Raw genomic sequence first — 25,024 nt, forward strand, 5'->3', positions numbered from 1 at the left:
ATGACAATGTCTGTATTTCCAATTTCTCTCTCTCTCTCTCTCTCACTAAATAATGAGCCTTTGTGGATACAGTATATTCTTTAGAACCTACCCTCCGGTCATAATTGTTGCCCTGCAAAGTGTCTGATATCTCTGTGCTAATTTCAGACAGATATTGTTGGTGTTGGCATTGCTATTATTGCCCCATAAAATCTCTCTATTCAGGAGTGTTTTGACGTGCAATCTGGCCTTTTTAACAACTCTGGCACACGTCCAAATCATATCGCCTATTAATTATCCACAGTCGGTTGATGTATGCATTTTATTAGTGAAAATGCAAGCTCAAGGGAAATTACATTGAAATACACACATGATGAGGAGGGAGAGATATAGATGTGGACAGTTTTTTTGGTTGTTAAACAAAGATGACTCATGCTTCCTAATACCACCAACCTCAACATGGCACAGCTGCAGCAAACAGCACAACAGGTTTCTGTTCTGTGAGTCTAAAGCCTATTTATTTTTCAAAAGTCATATTAAGTTGAAAATATATTAAAAGTTTACTGAGAAGGTTTAGAAAAAAACGTTTTAATGTATAGGCTAAAGAAAGCATATAGTCTACGTTAATTTCTAATTTTCATTTACCTTTTAGTTATGCATAGCGAAACATTATGATTGCATTATGAAATTGCCAATTAACTCATTTCTATTGATGTGCAGTAGTTCCTTTTCTGAATTGCAATTCAGATAGGCCTGCCCTCTGCGATAGAGCTCTACAAATTGATTTTGAAATAAGACCTTTGCTGCCATCTAGGGGTCAGCTGATATACTATTTCTATGTACTGCAACAGCTGCACACATCTGTCCAGGAAGATAACTGTAGCAGACTACTGCTAGAGATGAATGCTTTTCAACTTTCAAAGGATACATCAAGATGTCTTCGTACTGTCCTAATTTACATTTACATTTAAGTCATTTAGCAGACGCTCTTATCCAGAGCGACTTATTGTGTATATTGTTTCAGCATGTAAGAGCATCATATTACATTTCATATAAAGCCTGCAATGCTCTCAAAAAACATCATTTCCCTGATTGATGGCTATTTATTTTAAAGTTAATATTTTATCTGGTGCAGCCAGGATTTAAAGAGGTGTACAAAATATAAAAATTCTGAAAGTATTCAAAAAGCAGGAATAATCAAATTATGTATAATTCATTGGCCATTATATTAATGCAGTTTCTATACTAAAACTAGAGACAGTATTATACAAATTAACATCCATTTAATTTTATACTACAGTACTCAATACATCATATTATGAAACTTCAAATACCATAAATATCCCCACTAATATAACTGCCAACCACTTTCGGACCCTGTCCCAGCTGCAGTTGCAAGAACCAATGAAAATAGAGGTGGGTGGGGAATAAGTATTTGCTGGCGTTACGTCAACACCACAGTCTCGCAGCAGCAGACCTACCAACCCCTGTGCCTTGACAGACCTGACATTGCAAGGTAAGATTTCAACCAAATAAAACTAGAGTTTAGCTAGTATATAAATGTGAATGCTTGACTTTTAAAATGGACTCAATCATGAATTCTTACCGGACTGCCCCAAACAGGAAGTCACATCGCGATTTCGGAAGGCCTCCCACTAATAAAGCTGTCCAGCACAGCTTGCGCTAGAATCAATACAGCATCATGCCACAATATTATAGGTTATTAATTGCATGTAACCAGCTAGTGCAGTTGTCATTTGCATTGGCCGTGTAGTGACTGCTTGATTCGAGCAATCTCTGTTATGCTAACAACACAGCTAGTAGCTAACACATTAACACAAACTAGGGTCGCTGCATTCGTATAGCTAACTAGCGAGTTAGGCAGAACACTTATTGGTTGTCTGTAGCAAGCTAACTGATTCTGAGAAGTTGTTTACTTAAAAGCTGGCTAGCTTCAGCAATCTAGTGTTGAATGACAGCTGGCTGCTGCTAGTGCTATCCAGTGGCAGTGTTACACTCCCCTCACTTACATCATATAGCCCTCTAAAGTGTACAGTATCAGTGGTTCCCAAACTGTGGGGCGTGTCCCCATATCATTATTTAAAAATATATATATTAAAGAAACTCAGTAGGGCTTTAAACGTACTCTTGAATGTTGTAATAGTAGAATGCACAAAGTGCAATTTTAAAATTGGGTCTGTATCATCAGTTCCTCTTGTCATGTTAGTCATTGCATATTTCTAACTTGTCAAATGTCCAGCTAACATTTTCTATTTATGTTTTTTAGCCCATAGATGTTGTTGTAATTGTTTTGTCACTTTTATATCGCATGAATACACATTAGACAAGGCAAAACAAGAAATGTCCCTTTTTCAGAACCCTGTCTTTCAAAGATAATTTGTAAAAATCCAAATAACTTCACAGATACTTCATTGTAAAGGGTTTAAACACTGTTTCCCATGCTTGTTCAATTAACCATGAACATACACCTGTGGAACAGTTGTTAAGACACTAACAGCTTACAGACGGTAGGCAATTAAGGTCACAGTTATGAAAACTTAGGACACTAAAGAGGCCTTTCTACTGACTCTGAAAAACACCAAAAGAAAGATGCCCAGGGTCCCTGCTCATCTGCGTGAACGTGCCTTAGGCATGCTGCAAGGAGGCATGAGGACTGCAGATGTGGCCAGGGCAATAAATTGCAAAACCGTACTGTGAGATGCCTAAGACAGCGCTACAGGGAGACAGGCCGGGCAGCTGATCGTCCTTGCAGTGGCAGACCACGTGTAACAACACCTGCACAGGATCGGTACATCTGAACATCACACCTGCGGGACAGATACAGGATGGCAACAACAACAACTGCCTGAGGTACACCAGGAACGCACAATCCCTTCATCAGTGCTCAGACTGTCCGCAATAGGCTGAGAGATGTTGGACTGCAGGCTTGTAGGCCTGTTGTAAGGCAGGTCCTCCCCAGACATCACCGGCAACAATGTCACCAATGGGCACAAACCCACCGTCACTGGACCAGACAGGACTGGCAAAAAGTTATCTTCACTGACGAGTCGCGGTTTTGTCTCACCAGGGGTGATGGTCGGATTCGTGTTTATCATCGAAGGAATGAGCGTTACACCGAGGCCTGTACTCTGGAGCGGGATCGGTTTGGAGGTGGAGGGTCCGTCATGGTCTGGGGCGGTGTGTCACAGCATCATCGGACTGAGCTTGTTGTCATTGCAGGCAATCTCAACGCCTGTCTCTTATACACATCTAGATGTGTATAAGAGACAGCCTGTAGGCTCATCCTGACATGACCTTCCAGCATGACAATGCCACCAGCCATACTGCTCATTCTGTGTGTGATTTCCTGCAAGACAGGAATGTCGGTGTTCTGCCATGGCCAGCGAAGAGCCCGGATCTCACGTCTGGGACCTGTTGGATCGGAGGGTGAGGGCTAGGGCCATTCCCCACAGAAATGTCCTGGAACTTGCAGGTGCCTTGGTGGAAGAGTGGGGTAACATCTCACAGCAAGAACTGGCAAATCTGGTGCAGTCCATGAGGAGGAGATGCACTGCAGTACTTAATGCAGCTGGTGGCCACACCAGATACTGACTGTTACTTTTGACCCCCCCCCCCTTTGTTCAGGGACACATTATTCCATCTCTGTTAGTCACATGTCTGTGGCACTTGTTCAGTTTGTCTGTTGTTTAATCTTGTTATGTTCATACAAATATTTACACGTTAAGTTTGCTGAAAATAAACGCAGTTGACAGTGAGAGGACGTTTCTTTTTTTTTTGCTGAGTTTGTATAGAATTGCAAGAATTTACTTTACAACTGCAAAATGTGTAGAATTTCAGGAAATAAGCTTTAAACCTGCAAAATTCTCTCCGCCAACGAGATGTTTGAACAGTTTGTGTCATGGACAGTGCTTGTGCCCATAGAAATAAATGCGATGCTCACGCAGGGGCGCTTGGTGTTCCCCAATGTTGGAATAGGGTCCCCGAGTGAAAAAGTTTGGGAGCCCCTGAGTTACAGTATATGTTTCTCACAGTGAGTACTAACTGGGTTGTGCTGTCTCAAATGTATCCCAGCATCAAAAGTTAATTCTTCCCATGTTCTTGAGTTGACTAGTTCAATACTCCCCCCTAAACTTGTAAACATGATGTGGTCAAAATGTAATCCACCATTACTAGAGGAATGCTAATTATGTTTTCAGCCATTTTAATGAGAAATCATGACAATCGTTATTTAACTTGTTGTTAGCAATGCAACCTCTTCTCAACATATCATTGTTGCCAGGACAAACATATGTTCACAATCAGCACCTTTTTGGGCTCATTCAGTAGTTTTTACCTGAAAGTAGTGTCCTGTTGAAAAATAATGTTAAGTACAATTTACCTTACTAAAACATACATGGACAATTATTCTGTTGATGCTTCCCCTTGTCATGGCTTTTTGATTTATGACCGAGTGTCAAAACCCCAGTTCTAGATGTCAGTCCGTAGTGGGACAAAAACATCTGTTTTAAGCAATCCATTTTGTGAGACCGTGATGACTATACACTTTTTAATACTAACATAAATCAGAGGTGTATGTCCTGTAATTCTTTTGTGGTGAATACTTCAGTCTGTGTAACATAATACTTGGTCCACCATAGGGAAATAGCCATAATATAAAATATTTCAATTAACAAGGATAGTAAATGTAGCACACAGATTTTTACAACAATGACATCTATTTCTCACTACTTTTACCATGGAGAGAGTAAATAAAATGCTCCTAAACACAATGTAACCAGGCACTAGACTAGAGCTTCCGTAGTGATTGTGCCACAGCCTGAACCTTTGACGTCCCTTTTTTAAATTCCTCTCCCCTCAGGTGTTAACACGATGGCGGCAGCTTCGCCAGCTCTGGACCCGGACCTGCTCCGGGAGGTCCTGGCGTGCCCCATCTGCCTGGAGACTTACAACCAGGAGCAGCTGAGGCCCTATTTCTACCTTTAAAATAGGTAGAAATAGGCATCTATTTCCTATTATTTATTTCATTTCCATGATTGTTGCAGAATACATTCCTCACCTTTTCTGACTGATGGTTTCATACTCGCGAAGTAGCCTGTCGCCTACATCTTATTTAATTGGACCCATTTCGCAGTAGTAAATAGATATGTTATTTCAAGTATTTTGCTCTATGCGATCTGGAGCGTAGTTTAACGCTAGAACAGATGGTTCACCTTTTCCATTTACGTCTTTGTCAAATGTCTCGCGTAAACAATATTTAATTTATAAACATAATACATATTTTCATAGCCATTGCTGAACAAATTCCTCCACTTTTTTTTCTGGCCATGATGGGTTCATATTCCCTAAGTAGCTTTAGCCTACAACAAATTACCATGTGCATCTCTCGTTTTAATTGGGCCTATTAGATAGGCTTTTATTTAAAAGTATGTTGCTTTATGCATCCGAAAGGTAGCGAGGTTTAGAATATACAGTATAATTTAACAGAAACAGACAGTTGATCTTTTTCATTGAAGTGTGTAGGCTACCACTAAGTAGGCCTACTGTAGTTTTATATTTTTACAATGTTTACAGAATTCGCGGGTAGTGCAGCATAATTAATTGAATTGATCTACAGGTTACAACAATTTCCAATGATTTCTTTCTTTCAGATACAGAAAATGTCACTGTAAAAGTTTAAAACATTCTGCCAACACCTCCAGAGACATTTGATCAAGTTCGTCATTGCTATTTCCTTTAGAAACTGCCATACGTACATACAATTTGTTCAGTGATTGTGTGTTTTCATTTCTTGTACTCTCATGAGACATTTGTCAACTCGCCAAAGGATTTAAATTCAGGATATCATGTCAGGCAGCATGCTAACCTTGTCACTGCAATAGTCTGTCACTACAAAATTATTTCTCAAATTATCATTACAGATATTCCAAACTTAACTATTACAAGACTGTTGCTGTCAGTTTTAATGGTGATTTATTTTAATTTTATTATTGTTCACTCAACTTAACTGGAGGAGAGATGCATTTATTTTAGGGCTGTGAAACAAATAATAAAAAAATAAAAATAAAGTTAATCGCAGGATTTGCTTGGATTAATGGCAAACATTTGAAATTGCTCAAATTGAGCTGTAATTTAAGATGTTTTATACCAAAAGCATTACAAGAATATCGATGTCTTGATTTTGTCCAAAGTAACAGTAAGCAAAATCTGGTAAATTAATAAAGCGCACTTTCTTTAACCTCAATGTCAAGTTATTTTTAGCACTATAGATTATTTGGGATATTTTCAGTGAATTTTAAACGTTTTCAAACAATGCGATTAATCACGTAAAAAATAAGTGTCCACTTAACTTTTTGTAATTTAACTTGGATTAAAGTCCCAATGTAGCCATTTTCATATCAATATATCAAATGAGGACCTTACTGTAAGATTTACATTAAAATGGGCAAAATTACCTTTTTATTTTTGGGGGAACTCACTATTATTGGTATATTTACGGGATGGTGAAGTCACAATGGAAAGCACACATATAGAGAATGATAGAGGCCTCTAGTGGCCAGAATTCAGTTTTAGCATGGGCAGTTTTAGCATGGGCAGTTTTAGCATGGGCAGTTTTAGCATGGGCAGTTTTAGCATGGGCAGTTTTAGCATGGGCAGCGCCATTGAGGACTTCCACCATTTTAATATAGTCAACTGGGTGAGACTTCCAACTTCATTGGCTGATCCCTCCTTGTGACCCTGTTGGAGACTACTTTAAAATGGAGATAGTATGGGCAGTGCCATTGAGGCTGTCACAGACGCCATAATGGTACGGATACAAGGATGAGGCCTCTACGGCCAAAACTCACGCCCATGCAAATCTGCTGATTTAGAAGGTCCTGTGTAGATAGTTTCTTGTTGAAAATACAAACTCAGCTGTTGTACAACATGATACAAAAATAAATGAATTTTGACTCCGCTGGGCCTTTAACTGATTAACTCGGCCAGCCTTCATTTCTTTAGACCTACATGTAATTGCCTATTTCCTCTGAGTTTGTGTTTTAATAAAAAAAATGATACTACTGGTTCTTCTGAGTGTTCTGTTTCTGTATGTGTGTGTTGAACCAACCCATGTGTCTTTCAGAAGTGTCGCCTATGGTGGAGGCAGTGACTTTCCAGTTTGTGTGTTACTATCGTATCAGATGAGTTTCTGTGTAACGCGAGTCTCAATTTCCTGTTTGTAATGTTATCTATTTAGTGCAATAAACCCAACATGAATGAAGATGTGCATGTTGTGGTTTCAGATTCTCTGTGGAGAATTTTCCAGGCAGGAATTTACATTGTAGGAAGAACACTGACTTCATTGTAATGTAGACATTTAGAAAAATAATAACACTTTGTGCTATACCTTTGGTAAATACTTTTGAAATATCTGCGATGCAGCAACGGAATTTATTTTCATAAATGATTCAAGGCACTCGGTGTTCCAAGATGGCTTAGCAGTTCAGACGTCATTTTGTCCTCGTATTGTCGTGTCCTGTATATATATATTTACACCTTTCTTCGCATATCTTTTATATATTTTATTATCCAAGAACTCAACTACAAAAGCTTTCCTGCAACCCGCCTCACCAATTACAAAAAAAAAAGTATTATTTACCTCAAATCTGAAAATCCACAGTGGAAGCTAGCCAGAGGCTAATCAGAAGCTAGCCAGAAAGCTAACCAGAAGCTAGCCAGAAGCTAATCTGAAGCTGCCCAGAAGTTAGCCGGTTTGCTAGCTAGCGTTGGTGTTTCAGCTGCCCACGTTTTGTGGTCATCAGCTATTCCTTTAGCTCGATAATCTACCGGCACTTTTGTGCAACGCGACTCGGACCGGAGCATACCGGGCCTTTTTTTCTCAGTGTCCCCGGATTTCAGRCGCAGGCTCTGGACATTTGCACCTTGATTTCGCAGCTTGCTAGCTGCAAACCGTGTGACTATTGGCTTACGTCGATCCCGGAGCAAACTTAAATTATTCCGGAGCTAGCCAGCTGAGGAGTTCCATCAGCCATTCCTGGGCTACAGTCACCTATCCGGACCCGTTTTTTTTTGACTTCAGATGCGGAGCCCCACCGGGCCTTCACGACTGACTGCCGACGTTATCTGCCCGAGGGAGTATCCAACTGGCACCTCCGTCGCGACGTTACCTGAAAGCTCATCGGGGCCCGCTAATCGTTAGCTGTCTTATCGGCTGCTATCTGAATAAGTATATCGGACAATTTTTTTTCTTGGGTCACTATATCTATTTTGCCAATTGGATTGATCCCCTCTACCACACGGAACCCCACTAATCTACCGACGAAACGCACGAGGTGTCTAAAAATAGACCTCCATCCTATGCTATCTTGCTACCGATAGCCATCTACCCGGCCAGCTGTCTGGATCGCCGTGACCCCAACCAACCTCTACTCACTGGACCCTTATTGATCACTCGATTAAGCATGCCTCTCCTTAATGTAAATATGCCTTGTCCATTGCTGTTCTGGTTAGTGTTTATTGGCTTATTTCACTGTAGAGCCTCTAGCCCTGCTCACTATACCATATCCAACCTTTCAGTTCCACCACCCACATATGCGATGACATCACCTGGTTTCAATGATGTTTCTAGAGACAATATCTCTCTCATCATCACTCAATACCTAGGTTTACCTCCACTGTATTCACATCCTACCATACCTTTGTCTGTACATTATTCCTTGAAGCTATTTTATCGCCCCCAGAAACGTCCTTTTACTCTCTGTTCTAGACGACCAATTCTCATAGCTTTTAGCCGTACCCTTATCCTACTCCTCCTCTGTTCCTCTGGTGATGTAGAGGTGAATCCAGGCCCTGCAGTACCTAGCTCCACTCCTATTCCCCAGGCGCTCTCTTTTGATGACTTCTGTAACCGTAATAGCCTTGGTTTCATGCATGTTAACATTAGAAGCCTCCTCCCTAAGTTTGTTTTGTTCACTGCTTTAGCACACTCTGCCAACCCGGATGTTTTAGCCGTGTCTGAATCCTGGCTTAGGAAGACCACCAAAAATGTTGACATTTTCATCCCAACTACAAGATTTTCAGACAAGATAGAACGGCCAAAGGGGGCGTGTAGCAATTCTACTGCAAAGGATGGCCCTGCAGAGTTCTGTTTTACTATCCAGGTCTGTTCCCAAACAATTTGAACTTCTACTTTTAAAAATCCACCTCTCTAAAAACAAGTCTCTCACCGTTGCCGCCTGCTATAGACCACCCTCTGCCCCCAGCTGTGCTCTGGACACCATATGTGAACGMATTGCCCCCCATCTATCTTCAGAGCTCGTGCTGCTAGGCGACCTAAATTGGAACATGCTTAACACCCCAGCCATCCTACAATCTAAGCTTGATGCCCTCAATCTCACACAAATTATCAATGAACCTACCAGGTACCACCCCAATTCCGTAAACACGGGTACCCTCATAGATATCATCCTAACCAACTTGCCCTCCAAATACACCTCTGCTGTTTTCAACCAAGATCTCAGCGATCACTGCCTCATTGCCTGCATCCGTAATGGGTCAGCGGTCACTGTCAAACGCTCCCTGAAACACTTCAGCGAGCAGGCCTTTCTAATCGACCTGGCCGAGGTATCCTGGAAGGATATTGATCTCATCCCGTCAGTAGAGGATGCCTGGATATTTTCTTTTAAATGCCTTCCTCACCATCTTGAATAAGCATGCCCCATTCAAGAAATTTAGAACCAGGAACAGATATAGCCCTTGGTTCTCTCCTGACCTGACTGCCCTTAACCAACAGAAAAACATCCTATGGCGTTCTGCATTAGCATCGAACAGCCCCCGTGATATGCAATTTTTCAGGGAAGCTAGAAACCAATATACACAGGCAGTTAGAAAAGCCAAGGCTAGCTTTTTATTTCTATCTCTACTTTGTACTTTCTTCCACTGCAAACCAACCATTCCAGTGTTTTTTTTGTTTTTCTTTAACTTGCTATATTGTATTTACTTCGCCACCATGGCATTTTTATATTTTTATTTATTTATATATATATATTTTGTTTGCCTTTCACCTCCCTTACCTCACTTGCTCACATTGTATATAGACTTATTTTTCACTGTATTATTGACTGTATGTTTGTTTTACTCCATGTGTAACCATGTGTTGTTGTATGTGTCGAACTGCTTTGCTTTATCTTGGCCAGGTCGCAATTGTAAATGAGAACGTGTTCTCAATTTGCCTACCTGGTTAAATAAAGGTGCAATAAAATTTAAAAAATAAATGTGTCTTTGTATTCCGGTGTTTACAGTACATACTTTGAACCCATTTATTTGGTAAAAGATACATTATTTTCATGCTATCCACAGCCCTCACCCTGTCTGTCCAATTCCATTTTGAAGGTCTCAGTGGCACAGCATAGTACTGTACAAAAGCTCTTTCAGGTCTTGCCTAATGTTTATGAAATGAATTATGAAATGCTACTGAAGGATTTCTGAGAGGCTATTCTCGGCTCTCTCGGGGGCTAGGGCCAGTTAAAAATGAGGAATCAAGTCTGCTATGAATCATATTTCTAGCTGCAGCGTCCTGAAAATTGTACCATATTGAATAAGCCCCATTTTTATTTTTATTTTATTTTATTTTTATAAATATATTTTTTAAATATTTTATATATATATATTTTTTTTTTTCAACCTTTCTCTGGGATTTAACTGACGAATTTAAGTCTATTGATAGTCCACTCACCTGGATCACTGGGTCTAATTTGGTCACTCATTACAGTAGTATTTGTGACACGTGCATCATATGCAGTTTCTCCCTCTCACCTTTCTGGTACTGCAGCCAGAGCTGCTGTTGAGCCTTCTTGCTGGGGAAGTAGATGGTGCAGCTGAGCTCGGAGCCGTAAAGGGCCTCGGATACGTAATGGCTGCCGTACTGCTGGATGAAGGACAGCAGCTCCTCTCTGGTGCTCTCTGCAGTCAGTGTCTTCAGAACCTTGGAGAAGCCTGGGAACCAGGAAAGTGTGAAGGGGAAATAATGTGGAACAAATGGAAATGTAGTTATAGCTGAAGCAGAAAAAGGGGCTTTGTAAATGCGCTAAATACTATCCTGTATGATTTTCCCTCTGAGTTTTCAGTACAATATGATATAGTGTAGTAGTAGTTAAATAGGCTCACCAGGAAACATGACAGTAAATTGACACTCCAGACCTGGGTTCAAATAAATATATATCTTTTTTTTTTTCGGTGCCTCCAGAAAGTATTCACACCCTTAGATTTTTTTCCACATTTTCTTGTATTGCAGCCTGAATTTAAAATGTATTACATTTACATTTTGTGTCACTGGCCTACACACAATATCGCATAATGTTAGTGAAATTATGTTTTTCAAAATTTTGACAAATTAATAAAAATGAGAAGCTGGAATGTCTTGAGTCAATAACTATTCAACCCCTTTGTTATGGCAAGCCTAAATAATTTCAGGAGGAAAATTTTGCTTAAAAAGTCACATAAGAGTGTTATAACATGATTTTTGAATGACTACCTCATCTCTCCACCCCACACACAATTATCTGTAAGGTCCCTCAGTTGAACAGTGAATTTCAAACACAGATGCAACCACCAATACCAGGGATGTTTTCCAATGACTCACAAAGGGCACCTATTGGTCCAGTAGATGGGTAAAACATTTAAAAAGCAGACATTGAATATCCCTTTGAGCATGGTGAAGTTATTAATTACACTTTGGATGGTGTATCAATACAAAGATACAGGCTTCTTTCCTAACTGAGTTGCCAGAGAGGAATGAAGCCGCTCAGGGATTTTACAATGAGTTCAAAACCATTAGAGTTTATTGGCTGTGATAGAAGAAAATGTAGGATGGATCAACAACATTGTAGTTACTCCATAATACTAACCTAAATGACAGAGTGAAAAGAAGGAAGCCTATACAGGGAAAAAAATATTCCAAAACATGCATCCTGTTTGCAATAAGGCACACCAGTAAAACTGCTAAAATGTGGCAAAGAAATTAACTTTATGTCCTAAATACAAAGAGTTATGTTTGGGGCAAATCGAACAACACATGACTGAGTACCACGTTCCATATTTTCAAGCATGGTAATGACTGAATCATCTTATGGGTATGCTTGTCATGGGCAAGGACTGGGGAGTTTTTTTTAGGATAAAAAGAAACAGAATGTAGCTAAGCACAGGCAAAACCCTAGAGGAAAACCTGGTTCAGTCTGCTTTCCAACAGACACTGGGAGACAAATTCACCTTTCAGCAGGACAATAACCTAAAACACAAGGCCAAATATACACTGGAGTTGCTTACCAAGACAACATTGAATGTTCCTGAGTGGCGTAGTTACTGTTTTTACTTAAATCGGCTTGAAAATCTTTGGCAAGACTTGAAAATGGCTGTCTTAGCAATGATTATCAACCATCTTGACAGAGCTTGAAGAATTTTACAATCCAAGTGTGCAAGCTCTTAGAGACTTAAGTATTCACACCCCTGAGCTTTGCACACCTAGATTGTAAAATTCTTCAAGCTCTGTATTTCATTTCAATACATTTGCAAACATTTCTAAAAATATGTTTTCACTTTGTCATTATGGGGTATTGTGTCTAAATGGGTGAGATTTTTTTTACATTTAGGCTGTAACAACAAAATGTGTAATAAGTATGAATATTTTCTGAAGGCACTGTAAATACTTATTTTCTGTGTACTTAAGTATTTTCAAATAATGTGGCCTGAATCAACTACTTCTATTTAAAAGTCTTTTCAAATAATTTCCTATAAATAGCCTACTATTTGAATTATTTTCAAATACTTGCACGGGAGGGTATTTGATGTATGCATGCAGGACTAAGTCGCTTTGGATAAAAGCATCTGCTAAATGGCATATATTTGAGTCAGTGTTTTTGAGTATTTTCAAATACAGTACATACCAATACTTTCCAACTGTATTTCCAAATACATTCCAACATTCAACTACTTGTCCTTTCAAATAAAACAAATCTGAATACTTACTTCGAAATGTATGTGAAAGGTATTTTAAATAGTATTTGAACGCTGGTCTGCTTCGTACCTGTAGACAAGGTGATGGCGCTGAGCTTGACTTTGTACAGGTTGCTCCTCACTCTCCACTGCTGAACCATGGGGTAGCCCATAGCCTCATTGAACTTAGCATCACCTGCAATGGACATAGACATATTAACATAGTTATGAATAACTTCCACAATATAAGTAGAACCACATTATTTTCATAAGATTTGAGTAAATAACTCAGTTTCACATTAATCATGCATTGAAAGCTATGGATCATTTGTGTCGGAGTTTGAGTTATACAAGCACATTTGTAACTGCCTGAAGTGCATTAGCTAGCTTTGTCTCCCTCACAAACTGTCCGTGTACAGTGTACATTCTGTTGTTTTCAACAACACCATTTGTCTACGAAAGTTCCCACCCCATGTGTAATCAATGGCAGACGGCCGCAGTAGCTCCAATTGAATTTCCAGCATTAAGGCGAGAGCAATCTCGCCTCCGTAATTGCATTATCAAACTTCATATGAGTCTGGCACAACACAGGGCCATTAGAACACAGGAGCGAAGAGAACAACAACAACTAAATCCTCCCTTAAACCTAAAGCACTTATTTATTCCCAGTGTGTGTTTGGAGAGGAGTAGCAGACACTCCTGGGAACTAGTCACAGGCCAACGGGGAGCCAAGTGCTGCAGCCAATTCAGCTAATGGACGGATTAGGGAGTAGTCCTGAGGTGCGGTTTCAAGCCAACTGACAGAGTAGTCTCGGCCCCCACAGGGGATGTGGGAAGGGAACACGGGGTGAAGAAGGTGCAGGTGTCAGCCTTTAGAGGGCCTGGAGAGGTATGCAAGTGAGTGTGTGCCTACTGAAGAGACTTTGGGATGTCAGGAACAATAGCACAATACAGTGCACTGGGAACAGTGTCATTCTAGCTGACCCTGCACTCTGATGTCACTCCTATGGATTTACTGAGCAGAGAATGCTGCATGATTTCTAAGTATTGAGCTTACAGGAAATTCAGCCGTAATTGGAAAATACTGTAAAACCTGGACGAAGTAGATACTTCTACATTTTTTGGAAGGAACATTTGAGAAAAAATAAGGATATTTGATGATGAAATATAGGTTACGTACAGGATATTTTCTGTACACACTGGTATGAGTGTACAAAGATGGATGAGGCAGGCTAACACGTGTACACACACACACAAACACACACCTGTGAGGAGCTGTACATTGGACAGTGGCTCAGACAGCACTCCTCTACACTGCTCCTCCACAGGCAATGGGATAACCATCAGTCCATCTGCTAGCTGGGGGAAGTCTTTGATGAAGTTGTTGTCCCTGAAAGAGAGAGCAAGAGAGACAAAAAAGAAAGAAAGAAAAACACACAAAAAACAGTTAGCCTTGTGAGACACTGTTGGGTTTTCATCTCCTCCATCAGAGTGCCTAGTGCAATAGCGTGGCTTATCTCATCATTCATCATCCCTTCTCTCCACTGTGTTTCAGACGCTCCAACAGAGAGGGACAGGTGGTGCAACCTGATAGTCATAGACACAGTGCAAGACAACTAACACTGCATGGAGAGAGATTCTCAGATCAAACAACACCTTCATATTCTCTCATCAGGGCCGGTCCTAGCCTTTTGGGGGCTTTACGTGTAATTTTGTTGGGAGGACCCCCATCCCGCAGGCAAAACATTTTAGTGGCCCTGCTTTCGTCGGGATTCAGAGAAAATATTTCTGTTTTAAAGCAAGTTTGCTGCAATTCTACACATTTTTCCATGGGGCGGAGATAAGATTTTTGCAATTTTATAACACATTTCATGCAATTCTAATTGAGTGACTGTGGGTCGGGGGCCCCAAATCGGCTGGGGGCCCTAAGCAACAGCTTATGCCTAGAGCCGGCCCTGTCTCTCATCACAATGTCTGGGTTATCAAGCAGCAACATAATGTTGCTTTGCACCACATGGATTGCTGGAAGGATTACAGAGGCTTTAAAGAAATTGAATGTTCACAGTTGAAGCTACTAGATACAGTTCAAGAGTGATAAATGCAATGGCTTGGGAATGTGGGTTTTTCCTGGTCAGTTCAAGAAAAACTCATGGTACTACAACTCGCTGGTTGGATCAGGTCTCTCAACAGCATACAAGGATGTTCCATTGCAGTGTGATACTGTAGAGGTATAAGTAGGGGCAGTCTCCAAAAGAGACCAGTGTCTGGCTGCAGTAGTATGGGGGAATTGACTGACTTTGAAGTGTGAGAGAGTGTGCCGGTTGGCTGCCCTCTAAAGGAAGGAAGGAGAGAGAGAGACAGACTGGGAACAGGACAGGTAGCTGCAGGGAGAGAAACCTCTTCACTTCTGTTTCTCTCTCAGCTGGAAAAGGAATAAGAGAGAGGGAAGGAAGGAGTTAGGGAGAGGGATGGAGGGAGAGGTCAAGAAATTAGATGGAAAGGGAGGAAGAGGCAAGTCCAATACCACAATCTACAAACCTAGAAATCTGTATTTGTACTATGCATTGACCCTTCTTTAAATCTGACCTCCAGTCAGACTGAAAAACACAAGTGAGTGTTGTGATGCAGTTCATGCAATACGCATGGCCATGTTGTGCTATTGTGCTGAATATTATGGGGCCATGGAGGAGAGCAGACATAGAGACAGACACACAGAGAAACACAGAGATTGTCTTTTACTTCACTTTTTAATTTCTTCCCTCTCTCTCGCTCTCTGTTTCACTCTCACTTTCATTTATTCTGTCTGGAGTACTGTCTACTGTGTCTACCCTCCTCTCCATCTCCCCTTCTCATTGACTTTCAGGAGAGCTTTCCCCCAACCGCAGAGCCCGTTAGAGGCAATCACCGCCTCCTTTTACCCCAGGACTGCAGAGGAAACTCAAGGGCAGAGAGGAGTGGAAAGCAGAGGACAGGAGGTGCTGTAAAAAGATTACTGGCTGCTCACCGAAACCATATCGATTACCAAATTAAATCAGAGAGCTGGGAGCGTGGCACGGGGAGAGAACCCGGAGAGGCACGGCCCCTACAATATGAAGCTTTATGGATTTTTCACACCCAAACAAGACTGTGTCCTTGTCGCCCACCTAGGCGCCTTATTAATTCCTTTATTTACTTTGCAGTGGACTTGTGTTCTGGCCGGGAGAGCAGCAGGGAAGCGAGAGGTATTTTTGATGCTCGTTATTGGAGAAAAGTGTTACTGTTTTGTACTGAATACATTAGAGAAGTGGCACATTGGGGTAAGAATGGGAATGAGATTCACAGTGGCACTCGTAGATTCAAGATGTGTCATTATCTCTCAAGGAAAGTGGATAAAGTGGAGTGGTGACCACTTTAGTGAGATTAGGGTCTCGCTCGCTCTCGTCAAATCTTTAAACATGATGGAGGAGACGCCAACATGGACAAAACATAATGGTGGATTAAGGAGGATAATTAACCCAGCTTTCCAAACACTTTTTCTCTGGCTCTTCCTTTTCCTCTCTGCAAAGTAGGTCGTTTTAGTAATATTGTTGGTGAAAAGCTGTTTCCAAGCTGAAATGCAGGAGCATCAATTACTCATTGCAATATTAGCCAGCTGAGAAAAGCTTTAATCCCAGCATAAAAAGCAGACAATGGGATTGAATGAGGTATGATGAGGTATTATTGGATGTACCCCCCCTCCCCCCCCACACACACACACAAACCCCACCCCTCTCCTCTTCTACCCCCACACACAGCTGGTCACCTGCAAGGCTTACAGTGTAGTCTATGTGTTCCACTGTGGTGAGCATGGTGTGTTTACGCCCTGTATGTTTCATTCAGTACCCCTGTGTGTTCATTAGGAGGGCTGAGACTAAGCTATCCTGCCCAGCTTTATCCTTGTGCTGCCTACATGCCTCCAAATGGGCTAAACTATCCCCATTTCAATAAGGGCCTCCATGTTGAGTTGAGCACAAGTTGTTGTAGCAATGAGACAAGATGTAGGATCTTAAATTGATCACACTGTTGCAGAAGAAATTTACTGCAATGCAGGAAATGTAATACTTGTAGTGTGGTGTAAAAAAGCTTCTGAAGTTTGTATTTTCCACTTTGAAATTTCAGACTTGATTTTCCCTTACGAAAAATGTATCAACTCCTACAAAAATGTACATTAATTCTAATCCACATTTCCTGTTGCTGCAGGATTCTTTTCCTGCTGTAGCAAACTGGCTCAAATGAAGATCCTACATCTGTAGGTGCAGTGTTTATAAATATGCAGGCCCACGCTTCGATGTGGAAATTTCAACTTGTTTTTCTATAACTATTTTTACTCTCTGAATTGCTTCCTTTTTCTCTTGCACGCTCACGCACACACACACACACAATTCCTCAGACTTCAATAGCATACTGTATCTGAATCTGTATTGTTCTAGACATTCCATTTCCCACCACCCACCAAAGCCTGCATGTTCCCTTCGCTAAACGCAGAAGAGAAGCTCTTGGAGCGGATGAGAATAGCGTGCAGCGATTGTTTTCTGCTGTCTCAGCCTGCTCCCTGGTGACTCTCTCTCTCTGTCTGAGCTCTGAGATGTTCATTTTCTCTTCTTCGTCTCTTCTTTCTCCTCTCTCTACCTCTCCTCCCACATCCTGTTGGCAATATAGGCAGGCAGGCACCTCTGGGCTCTGAGCAACCATACCAGCTCCAGTCACACTAGAGCTACTCTGTGTGTGTGTGTGTGTGTGTGTGTGTGTGTGTGTGTGTGTGTGTGTGTGTGTGTGTGTGTGTGTGTGTGTGTGTGTGTGTGTGTGTGTGTGTGTGTGTGTGTGTGTCCATATTGATTTTATATCCAGGGAGGGGGATTTAATAAGAAAACAATGTATGTATACCAATTAAACACAGGCTGAAAGGCACACACTTTCTCTGCATTTCTCCTTGGCCTTTCCTTGCTGCCACTCACACACACAGCGGTCAGGGACAGGGGCTCATGTTAGAGCAAACACACATTCAGCAGGCTCACTCCCTCTCAGTACCTACACAGCACTCCCAAGGGAGAAAGTAATATGGGATTTATGAACAGGGTGATGAATAATAGTATGAATTTAGAGATGCAGACATACCTGTCTACTTCATCACATTTAAACAGAGGAGGCTGGTGGGAGGAGCTATAGGAGGACGGGCTCATTGTAATGACTGGAATGGAATTAATGGAACGGCGTCAACATGTGGTTTCCATATGTTTGATACCGTTCCATTCCAGCCATTACAATGAGTCCATCCTTCTATAGCTCTTTCCACCAGCCTCCTCTGCATTTAAAATATACACTGAGTGTACAAAACATTAGGAACATGAGATAGACTAACCAAGTGAATCCAGGTGAAAGCTAGGATCCCTTATTGTTGTCACTTAAATCAGTGTAGATGAAGGGGAGGAGACAGGTTGAAGAATGATTTTTAAGCCTTGAGAAAATTGAGACATGGATTGTGTATGTGTGCCATTCAGAGGGTGAATGGGCAAGACAAAAGATTTATGTGCCTTTGAAAGGGGTAGGACGTAGGTGCCAGGCGCACTGATTTGAGTGTGTAAAGAAATGCAACGCTGCTGGGTTTTTTACGTTCAACAGTTTCCCCTCGTGTATCGAGAATGGTACAACACCCAAAGGACATCCAGCTAACTTGACACAACTGTGGGAAGCATTGGATTCAACATGGGCCAGCATCTCTGTGGAACGCTAGACACCTTGTAGAGTCCAAGCCCCGACAAATTGAGTCTGTTCTGAGGGCGAAAGGGAGTGGAACTCAATATTAGGCAGACGTTCCTAATGTTTTGTACACTCAGTGTATGTACTCTGACAAACATGTGTGGCTTTTAAGTTCTATCATGGAACCTTAAACAAGTTAACTTTTCTACTGGTTTAAGACCACCAAAAATGTCCTTGATATCATGTGCAGCATTTTTAAGTGCATATAATGTGTGTGTGTATGTGTAAGTTATATCTTACAGCTCCATTACACTACAGTAATTCCCCTCTTAAGATGTCCTCCAAGCATTGGTGAAATGATCCATTGCCAAATTGTGTTGCTTCGGCATCCTAATATCCACCCTTACTAAATGATATTGGCCAAGGTCAAGGATGATGTGCTCTCATGGGTGTATAATCATAGAGTCCAAAACCACCTCTTTATACACTCCTTTAATACAGAATTAATGAGGAGAAGGGGGGGGGATTCAACCTGGTGCAATGTGAATCTCGGCCACTAGAGGCTACTCTTTCTCTGCATTGTGTATATAATAATGCCCTAGCGGCATTGGCAGGGATACAGTATTTTCAATCTAAGGTGTGGGCTGCGCTCTGGCTTCTTACTATGCCTGCTATGTTAGGTTTGGCCCTGCCTAAAAGGTTTCAGCAATTTGCCTGATGACATGTGATTGGGCAACCTGAGATAACATTGAGAACACTGTCCTTCATACTCTATAATCATTAATGACTTATTTTTGATTGGAGTATAAAGTTATTACATAATATATAATAATTTATTCCCCTGTATCCCCAGCTGTGCCAACCCTTCTGAAGTCAAATTCCTAACCCTTTAATTGACTCTTAAATTCCTTATTTTTTATTGTATTTTTTGCCCCTTTTTCTCCCCAATTGGTAGTTACAGTCTTGTCCCATCAATGCAACTCCCATACGGACTCGGGAGAGGCGAAGGTCGAGAGCCATGTGTCCTCGACCCTGCCAAGCCGCATTGCTTCTTGACACACTGCTCACTTAACCCGGAAGCCAGCCGCACCAATGTGTTGGAGGAAACACTGTAAAACTTGTGACCGAAGTCAGCATGCCAAACCCTACCCTAATCCGGACGACGCTGGGCCAATTGTGTGCTGCCTCAACACAGCCTGGGGAGGCCCTTAAATTCCTTATTTTACCATAACCACTTTCTTTACAGTGAATAAAATGCTTACAGGCTGACAATGTTATGTGCTGAAGGAGCTCCGTCTCTTCACCACACACTGGCAACTATTCAAAGCAGAACGAGGGCAGTGATCACTATGGCTGCCGACAGCTGTAGCTGTTGAACAAATGGTTGTGTGAACAAGTGAGGCTGGTTGTGAATCCTTATTAAACCACATGTGTTCTGGTAAGGGGATCAGAGCAGCACTCAGGCCCCAATAGAAACCATCAGAGATATCACAGGTTATTATATTCTCTCATGTAGTCCTTTTAACCAGATGTCTTCCAAGGGCTTTGCTGTAAGGGGAAATCTAAGAAGCATAGTGGAGGAGCCATGCATATTAAATGAATCACATTACAATATCGCCTGGCAGTCTGACTCTTAGCATAATGACACACAATACTATATTGCTATGAGTTCTGAAAACAAATGAAAATGCTGGGATTATTTTGATGTGCTTTTTAAATGGAGAATGAATTGCATATCTTTCAGCCAGCCTCAACCTTGCAGTGAACTTCAACAACAGCGTAAACTGAGGGATAAACACTTCCAAACCGTGTGTACTAATTTAGCCACCCCCTTTCTGAGAGAGCCCTGAGTCCTGCCACACACCCACCTACCTAGCAGCCGAAATGCAACACCACAATTTGTTGCTTTGCTCCTTAGGCTACAGTACACCACCACCACTGTCATACATAATTTGGCGGTGCATTACCATAATAAAAAATTGATATTACCCACACACTGACTCTGGAAACTCTCTCTCTCTCCTGTTCACTTCAGCTTCCGGGAATTGCTCCTCTGTGTTATGCTGATTAATGCGGACCCAAAAGCGACTTAAAGAAACAGAGTCTTTATTCCAGGCAAAAACACGACAGGGCGGAACAAGGACGCAGGACAGCAAACATCAAACAAGAATCCGACAAGGACAGGAGCGGAAAACAGAGGGAGAAATAGGGACTCTAATCAGAGGGCAAAATAGGGGACAGGTGTGAAAGAGTAAATGGGGGTCGTTAGGAGAATGAGAAACAGCTGGGAGCAGGAACGGAACGATAGAGAGAGAGAGCGGGAGGAGAGAGGGAGGAGGAGAGAGAGAGAGAGAAAGAGGGAAGAACCTAATAAGACCAGCAGAGGAAGCACAGGGACAAGACATAAAATAAATGACAAAACATGACAGTACCCCCCCACTCACGAGCGCCTCCTGGCGCACTCGGAGGAGGAACCCTGGCGGCAACGGAGGAAATCATCAATCAACGAACGGTCCAGCACGTCCGAGATGGAACCCAACTCCTCTCCTCAGGACCGTAACCCTCCCAATCCACAAGGTACTGGTGACCACGTCCCGAGAACGCATATCCATGATCTCCGTACCTTGTAAATAGGTGCGCCCTCGACAAGGACGGGGGGGGGGAGGGAAGACGAACGGGGGCGCGAAGAAAAGGCTTGACACAGGAGACATGGAAGACAGGGTGGACGCGACGAAGATGTGCGGAAGAAGCAGTCGACAGCGACAGGATTGACGACCTGAGAGACACGGACGGACCAATGAACCGCGGAGTCAACTTGCGAGAAGCTGTCGTAAGGGGAGGTTGCGAGTGGAAAGCCACACTCTCTGACCGCGACAATACCTAGGACTCCTTACCCTACGTTTATTGGCGGCTCTCACAGTCTGCGCCTGTAACGGCAAGGTGCAGACCTGACCCTCCTCCAGGTGCGCTCACAACGTTGGACAAAAGCCTGAGCGGAGGGAACGCTGGACTCGGCGAGCTGGGACGAGAACAGAGGAGGCTGGTACCCAAGACTACTCTGAAACGGAGATAGCCCGGTAGCAGACGAAGGAAGCGAGTTATGAGCGTACTCAGCCCAGGGGAGCTGTTCTGCAGACGCAGGGTTTCGAAACGAAAGGTGCGTAATATGCGACCAATCGACTGATTGGCCCTTTCTGCTTGACCGTTAGATTGGGGATGAAACCCGGAAGAGAGACTGACGGAAGCACCGATCAAACGACAGAACTCCCTCCAAAACTGTGACGTGAATTGCGACCTCTGTCTGAAACGGCGTCTAACGGGAGGCCATGAATTCTGAACACATTCTCAATGATGATCTGTGCCGTCTCCTTAGCGGAAGGAAGCTTAGCGAGGGGAATGAAATGTGCCGCCTTAAGAGAACCTATCGATAACCGTAGAATCACAGTCTTCCCGCAGACGAAGGCAGACCGGTAATAAAGTCTAAGGCGATGTGAGACCATGGTCGAGAAGGAATGGGAAGCGGTCTGAGACGACCGGCAGGAGGAGAGTTACCTGACTTAGTCTGCGCGCAGTCCGAACAAGCAGCCACGAAACGGCGCGTGTCACGCTCCTGAGTAGGCCACCAAAACCGCTGGCGAATAGAAGCAAGCGTACCCGAACGCCGGGGTGGCCAGCTAACTTGGCAGAGTGAGCCCACTGAAGAACAGCCAGACGAGTAGAGACAGGAACGAACAGAAGGTTACTAGGACAAGCGCGCGGCGACGCAGTGTGGGTGAGTGTTGCTTTACCTGTCTCTCAATTCCCCAGACAGTCAACCCGACAACACGCCCTTCAGGGAGAATCCCTCGGGTCGGTAGAAGCCACAGAAGAACTAAAGAGACGAGATAAGGCATCAGGCTTGGTGTTCTTATTTCCCGGGCGATAGGAAATCACGAACTCGAAACGAGCGAAAAACAACGCCCAACGAGCTTGACGTGCATTAAGTCGTTTGGCCGAACGGATGTACTCAAGGTTCTTATGGTCAGTCCAAACGACAAAAGGGACGGTCGCCCCCTCCAACCACTGTCGCCATTCGCCTATGGCTAAGCGGATGGCGAGCAGTTCGCGGTTACCCACATCATAGTTGCGTTCCGATGACGACAGGCGATGAGAAAAGTAAGCGCAAGGATGGACCTTATCGTCAGAATGGAAGCGCTGGGACAGAATGGCTCCCACGCCCACCTCTGAAGCGTCAACCTCGACAATGAATTGTTTAGTGACGTCAGGAGTAACAAGGATAGGGGCGGATGTAAAACGCTTCTTGAGGAGATCAAAAGCTCCCTGGGCGGAACCGGACCACTTAAAGCAAGACTTGACGAAGTCAGAGCTGTGAGAGGGGCAGCCACTTGACCGAAATTACGAATGAAACGCCGATAGAAATTAGCGAAACCGAGAAAGCGCTGCAACTCGACACGTGACTTAGGAACGGGCCAATCGCTGACGCACTGGACCTTAGCGGGATCCATCTGAATGCCTTCAGCGGAAATAACAGAACCGAGAAATGTGACAGAGGAGACATGAAAGGCGCACTTCTCAGCCTTCACGTAGAGACAATTCTCTAAAAGGCGCTGGAGTACACGTCGAACGTGCTGAACATGAATCTCGAGAGACGGTGAAAAATCAGGATATCGTCAAGGTAAACGAAAAACAAAGATGTTCAGCATGTCTCTCAGTACATCATTAACTAATGCCTGAAAGACAGCTGGAGCATTTGCGAGACCGAGACGGCAAACCCGGTATTCAAAATGCCCTAACGGAGTGTTAAACGCTGTCTTCCACTCGTCCCCCCCTCTGATGCGTACGAGATGGTAAGCGTTACGAAGGTCCAACTTAGTAAAGAACCTGGCTCCCTGCAAAATCTCGAAGTGACGACATAAGGGGAAGCGGATAACGATTCTTAACCGTTATGTCATTCAGCCCTCGATAATCCACGCAGGGCGCAGAGTACCGTCCTTCTTCTTACAAAGAAAAACCCGCTCCGGCGGGAGAGGAAGAAGCACCACGGTACCGGCGTCGAGAGAAAGACAGATAATCCTCGAGAGCCTTACGTTCGGGAGCCGACAGAGAGTATAGTCTACCCCGAGGGGGAGTGGTCCCCGGAAGAGATCAATACAACAATCATACGACCGGTGAGGAGGAAGGGAGTTGGCTCTGGACCGACTGAAGACCGTGCGCAAGATCATGATATTCCCTGGCACTCCTGACAAATCACCAGGTTCCTCCTGAGTAGAGGGGACAGAAGAAACAGGAGGGATAGCAGACATTAAACACTTCACATGACAAGAAACGTTCCAGGATAGGATAGAATTACTAGTCCAATTAATAGAAGGATTATGACATACTAGCCAGGGATGACCCAAAACAACAGGTGTAAAAGGTGAACGAAAAATCAAAAATGAAATAGTCTCACTGTGATTACCAGATATGTGAGGGTTAAAGGTAGTGTCTCACATCTGATACTGGGAAGAGGACTACCATCTAAGGCGAACATGGCGTGGATTTCTCTAACTGTCTGAGAGGAATGTCATGTTTCCGAGCCCATGCTTCGTCCAATAAACAACCCTCAGCCCCAGAGTCTATCAAGGCACTGCAGGAAGCAGCCGAACCGGTCCAGCATAGATGGACCGACAAGGTAGTACAGGATCTTGATGGAGAGACTTGAGTATTAGCGCTCACCAGTAGCCCTCCGCTTACTGATGAGCTCTGGCCTTTTACTGGACATGACATGACAAAATGTCCAGCAGAACCGCAATAGAGGCAAAGGCGGTTGGTGATTCTCCGTTCCCTCTCCTTAGTCGAGATGCGAATACCTCCCAGCTGCATGGGCTCAGTCTCTGAGCCGGGGAGGAAGATGGTTGAGATGCGGAGAGGGGAAACACCGTTAACGCGAGCTCTCCTCCACGAGCTCGGTGACGAAAGATCTACCCGTCGTTCTATACGGATGGCGAGTGCAATCAAAGAGTCCACGCTGGAAGGAACCTCCCGGGAGAGAATCTCATCCTTAACCTCAGCGTGGAGTCCCTCCAGAAAACAAGCGAGCAACGCCGGCTCGTTCCAGTCACTGGAGGCAGCAAGAGTGCGAAACTCTATAGAGTAATCCGTTATGGATCGATCACCTTGACATAGGGAAGCCAGGACCCTGGAAGCCTCCTTCCCAAAAACTGAACGATCAAAAACCCGTATCATTCCTCTTTAAAGTTCAGATAATCGATAGAACACTCAGCCCTTGCCTCCCAGATGGCTGTGCCCCACTCCCGAGCCCGACCAGTAAGGAGTGATATGA

The 25,024-nt window shown here is 43.2% G+C and overlaps 1 protein-coding gene across 1 annotated transcript in view; it reads right to left on the reverse strand.

The window, feature by feature from the left end:
* LOC111960926 (astrotactin-2-like) overlaps positions 1 to 25,024 on the reverse strand; it is a 361,731-nt gene that overhangs the window by 127,753 nt on the left and 208,954 nt on the right. Inside the window, exons 12-14 of the mRNA XM_070442905.1 lie at positions 14,253 to 14,377; positions 13,079 to 13,183; positions 10,813 to 10,992 (exon numbers count right to left, since the gene is read on the reverse strand). Coding sequence (XP_070299006.1) covers positions 10,813 to 10,992; positions 13,079 to 13,183; positions 14,253 to 14,377 — 410 coding nt within the window. The remainder of the gene's footprint in view (positions 1 to 10,812; positions 10,993 to 13,078; positions 13,184 to 14,252; positions 14,378 to 25,024) is intronic.

Source organism: Salvelinus sp. IW2-2015, linkage group LG4q.1:29 (assembly GCF_002910315.2).
Source record: "Salvelinus sp. IW2-2015 linkage group LG4q.1:29, ASM291031v2, whole genome shotgun sequence".
Classification (NCBI taxonomy): domain Eukaryota; kingdom Metazoa; phylum Chordata; class Actinopteri; order Salmoniformes; family Salmonidae; genus Salvelinus; species Salvelinus sp. IW2-2015.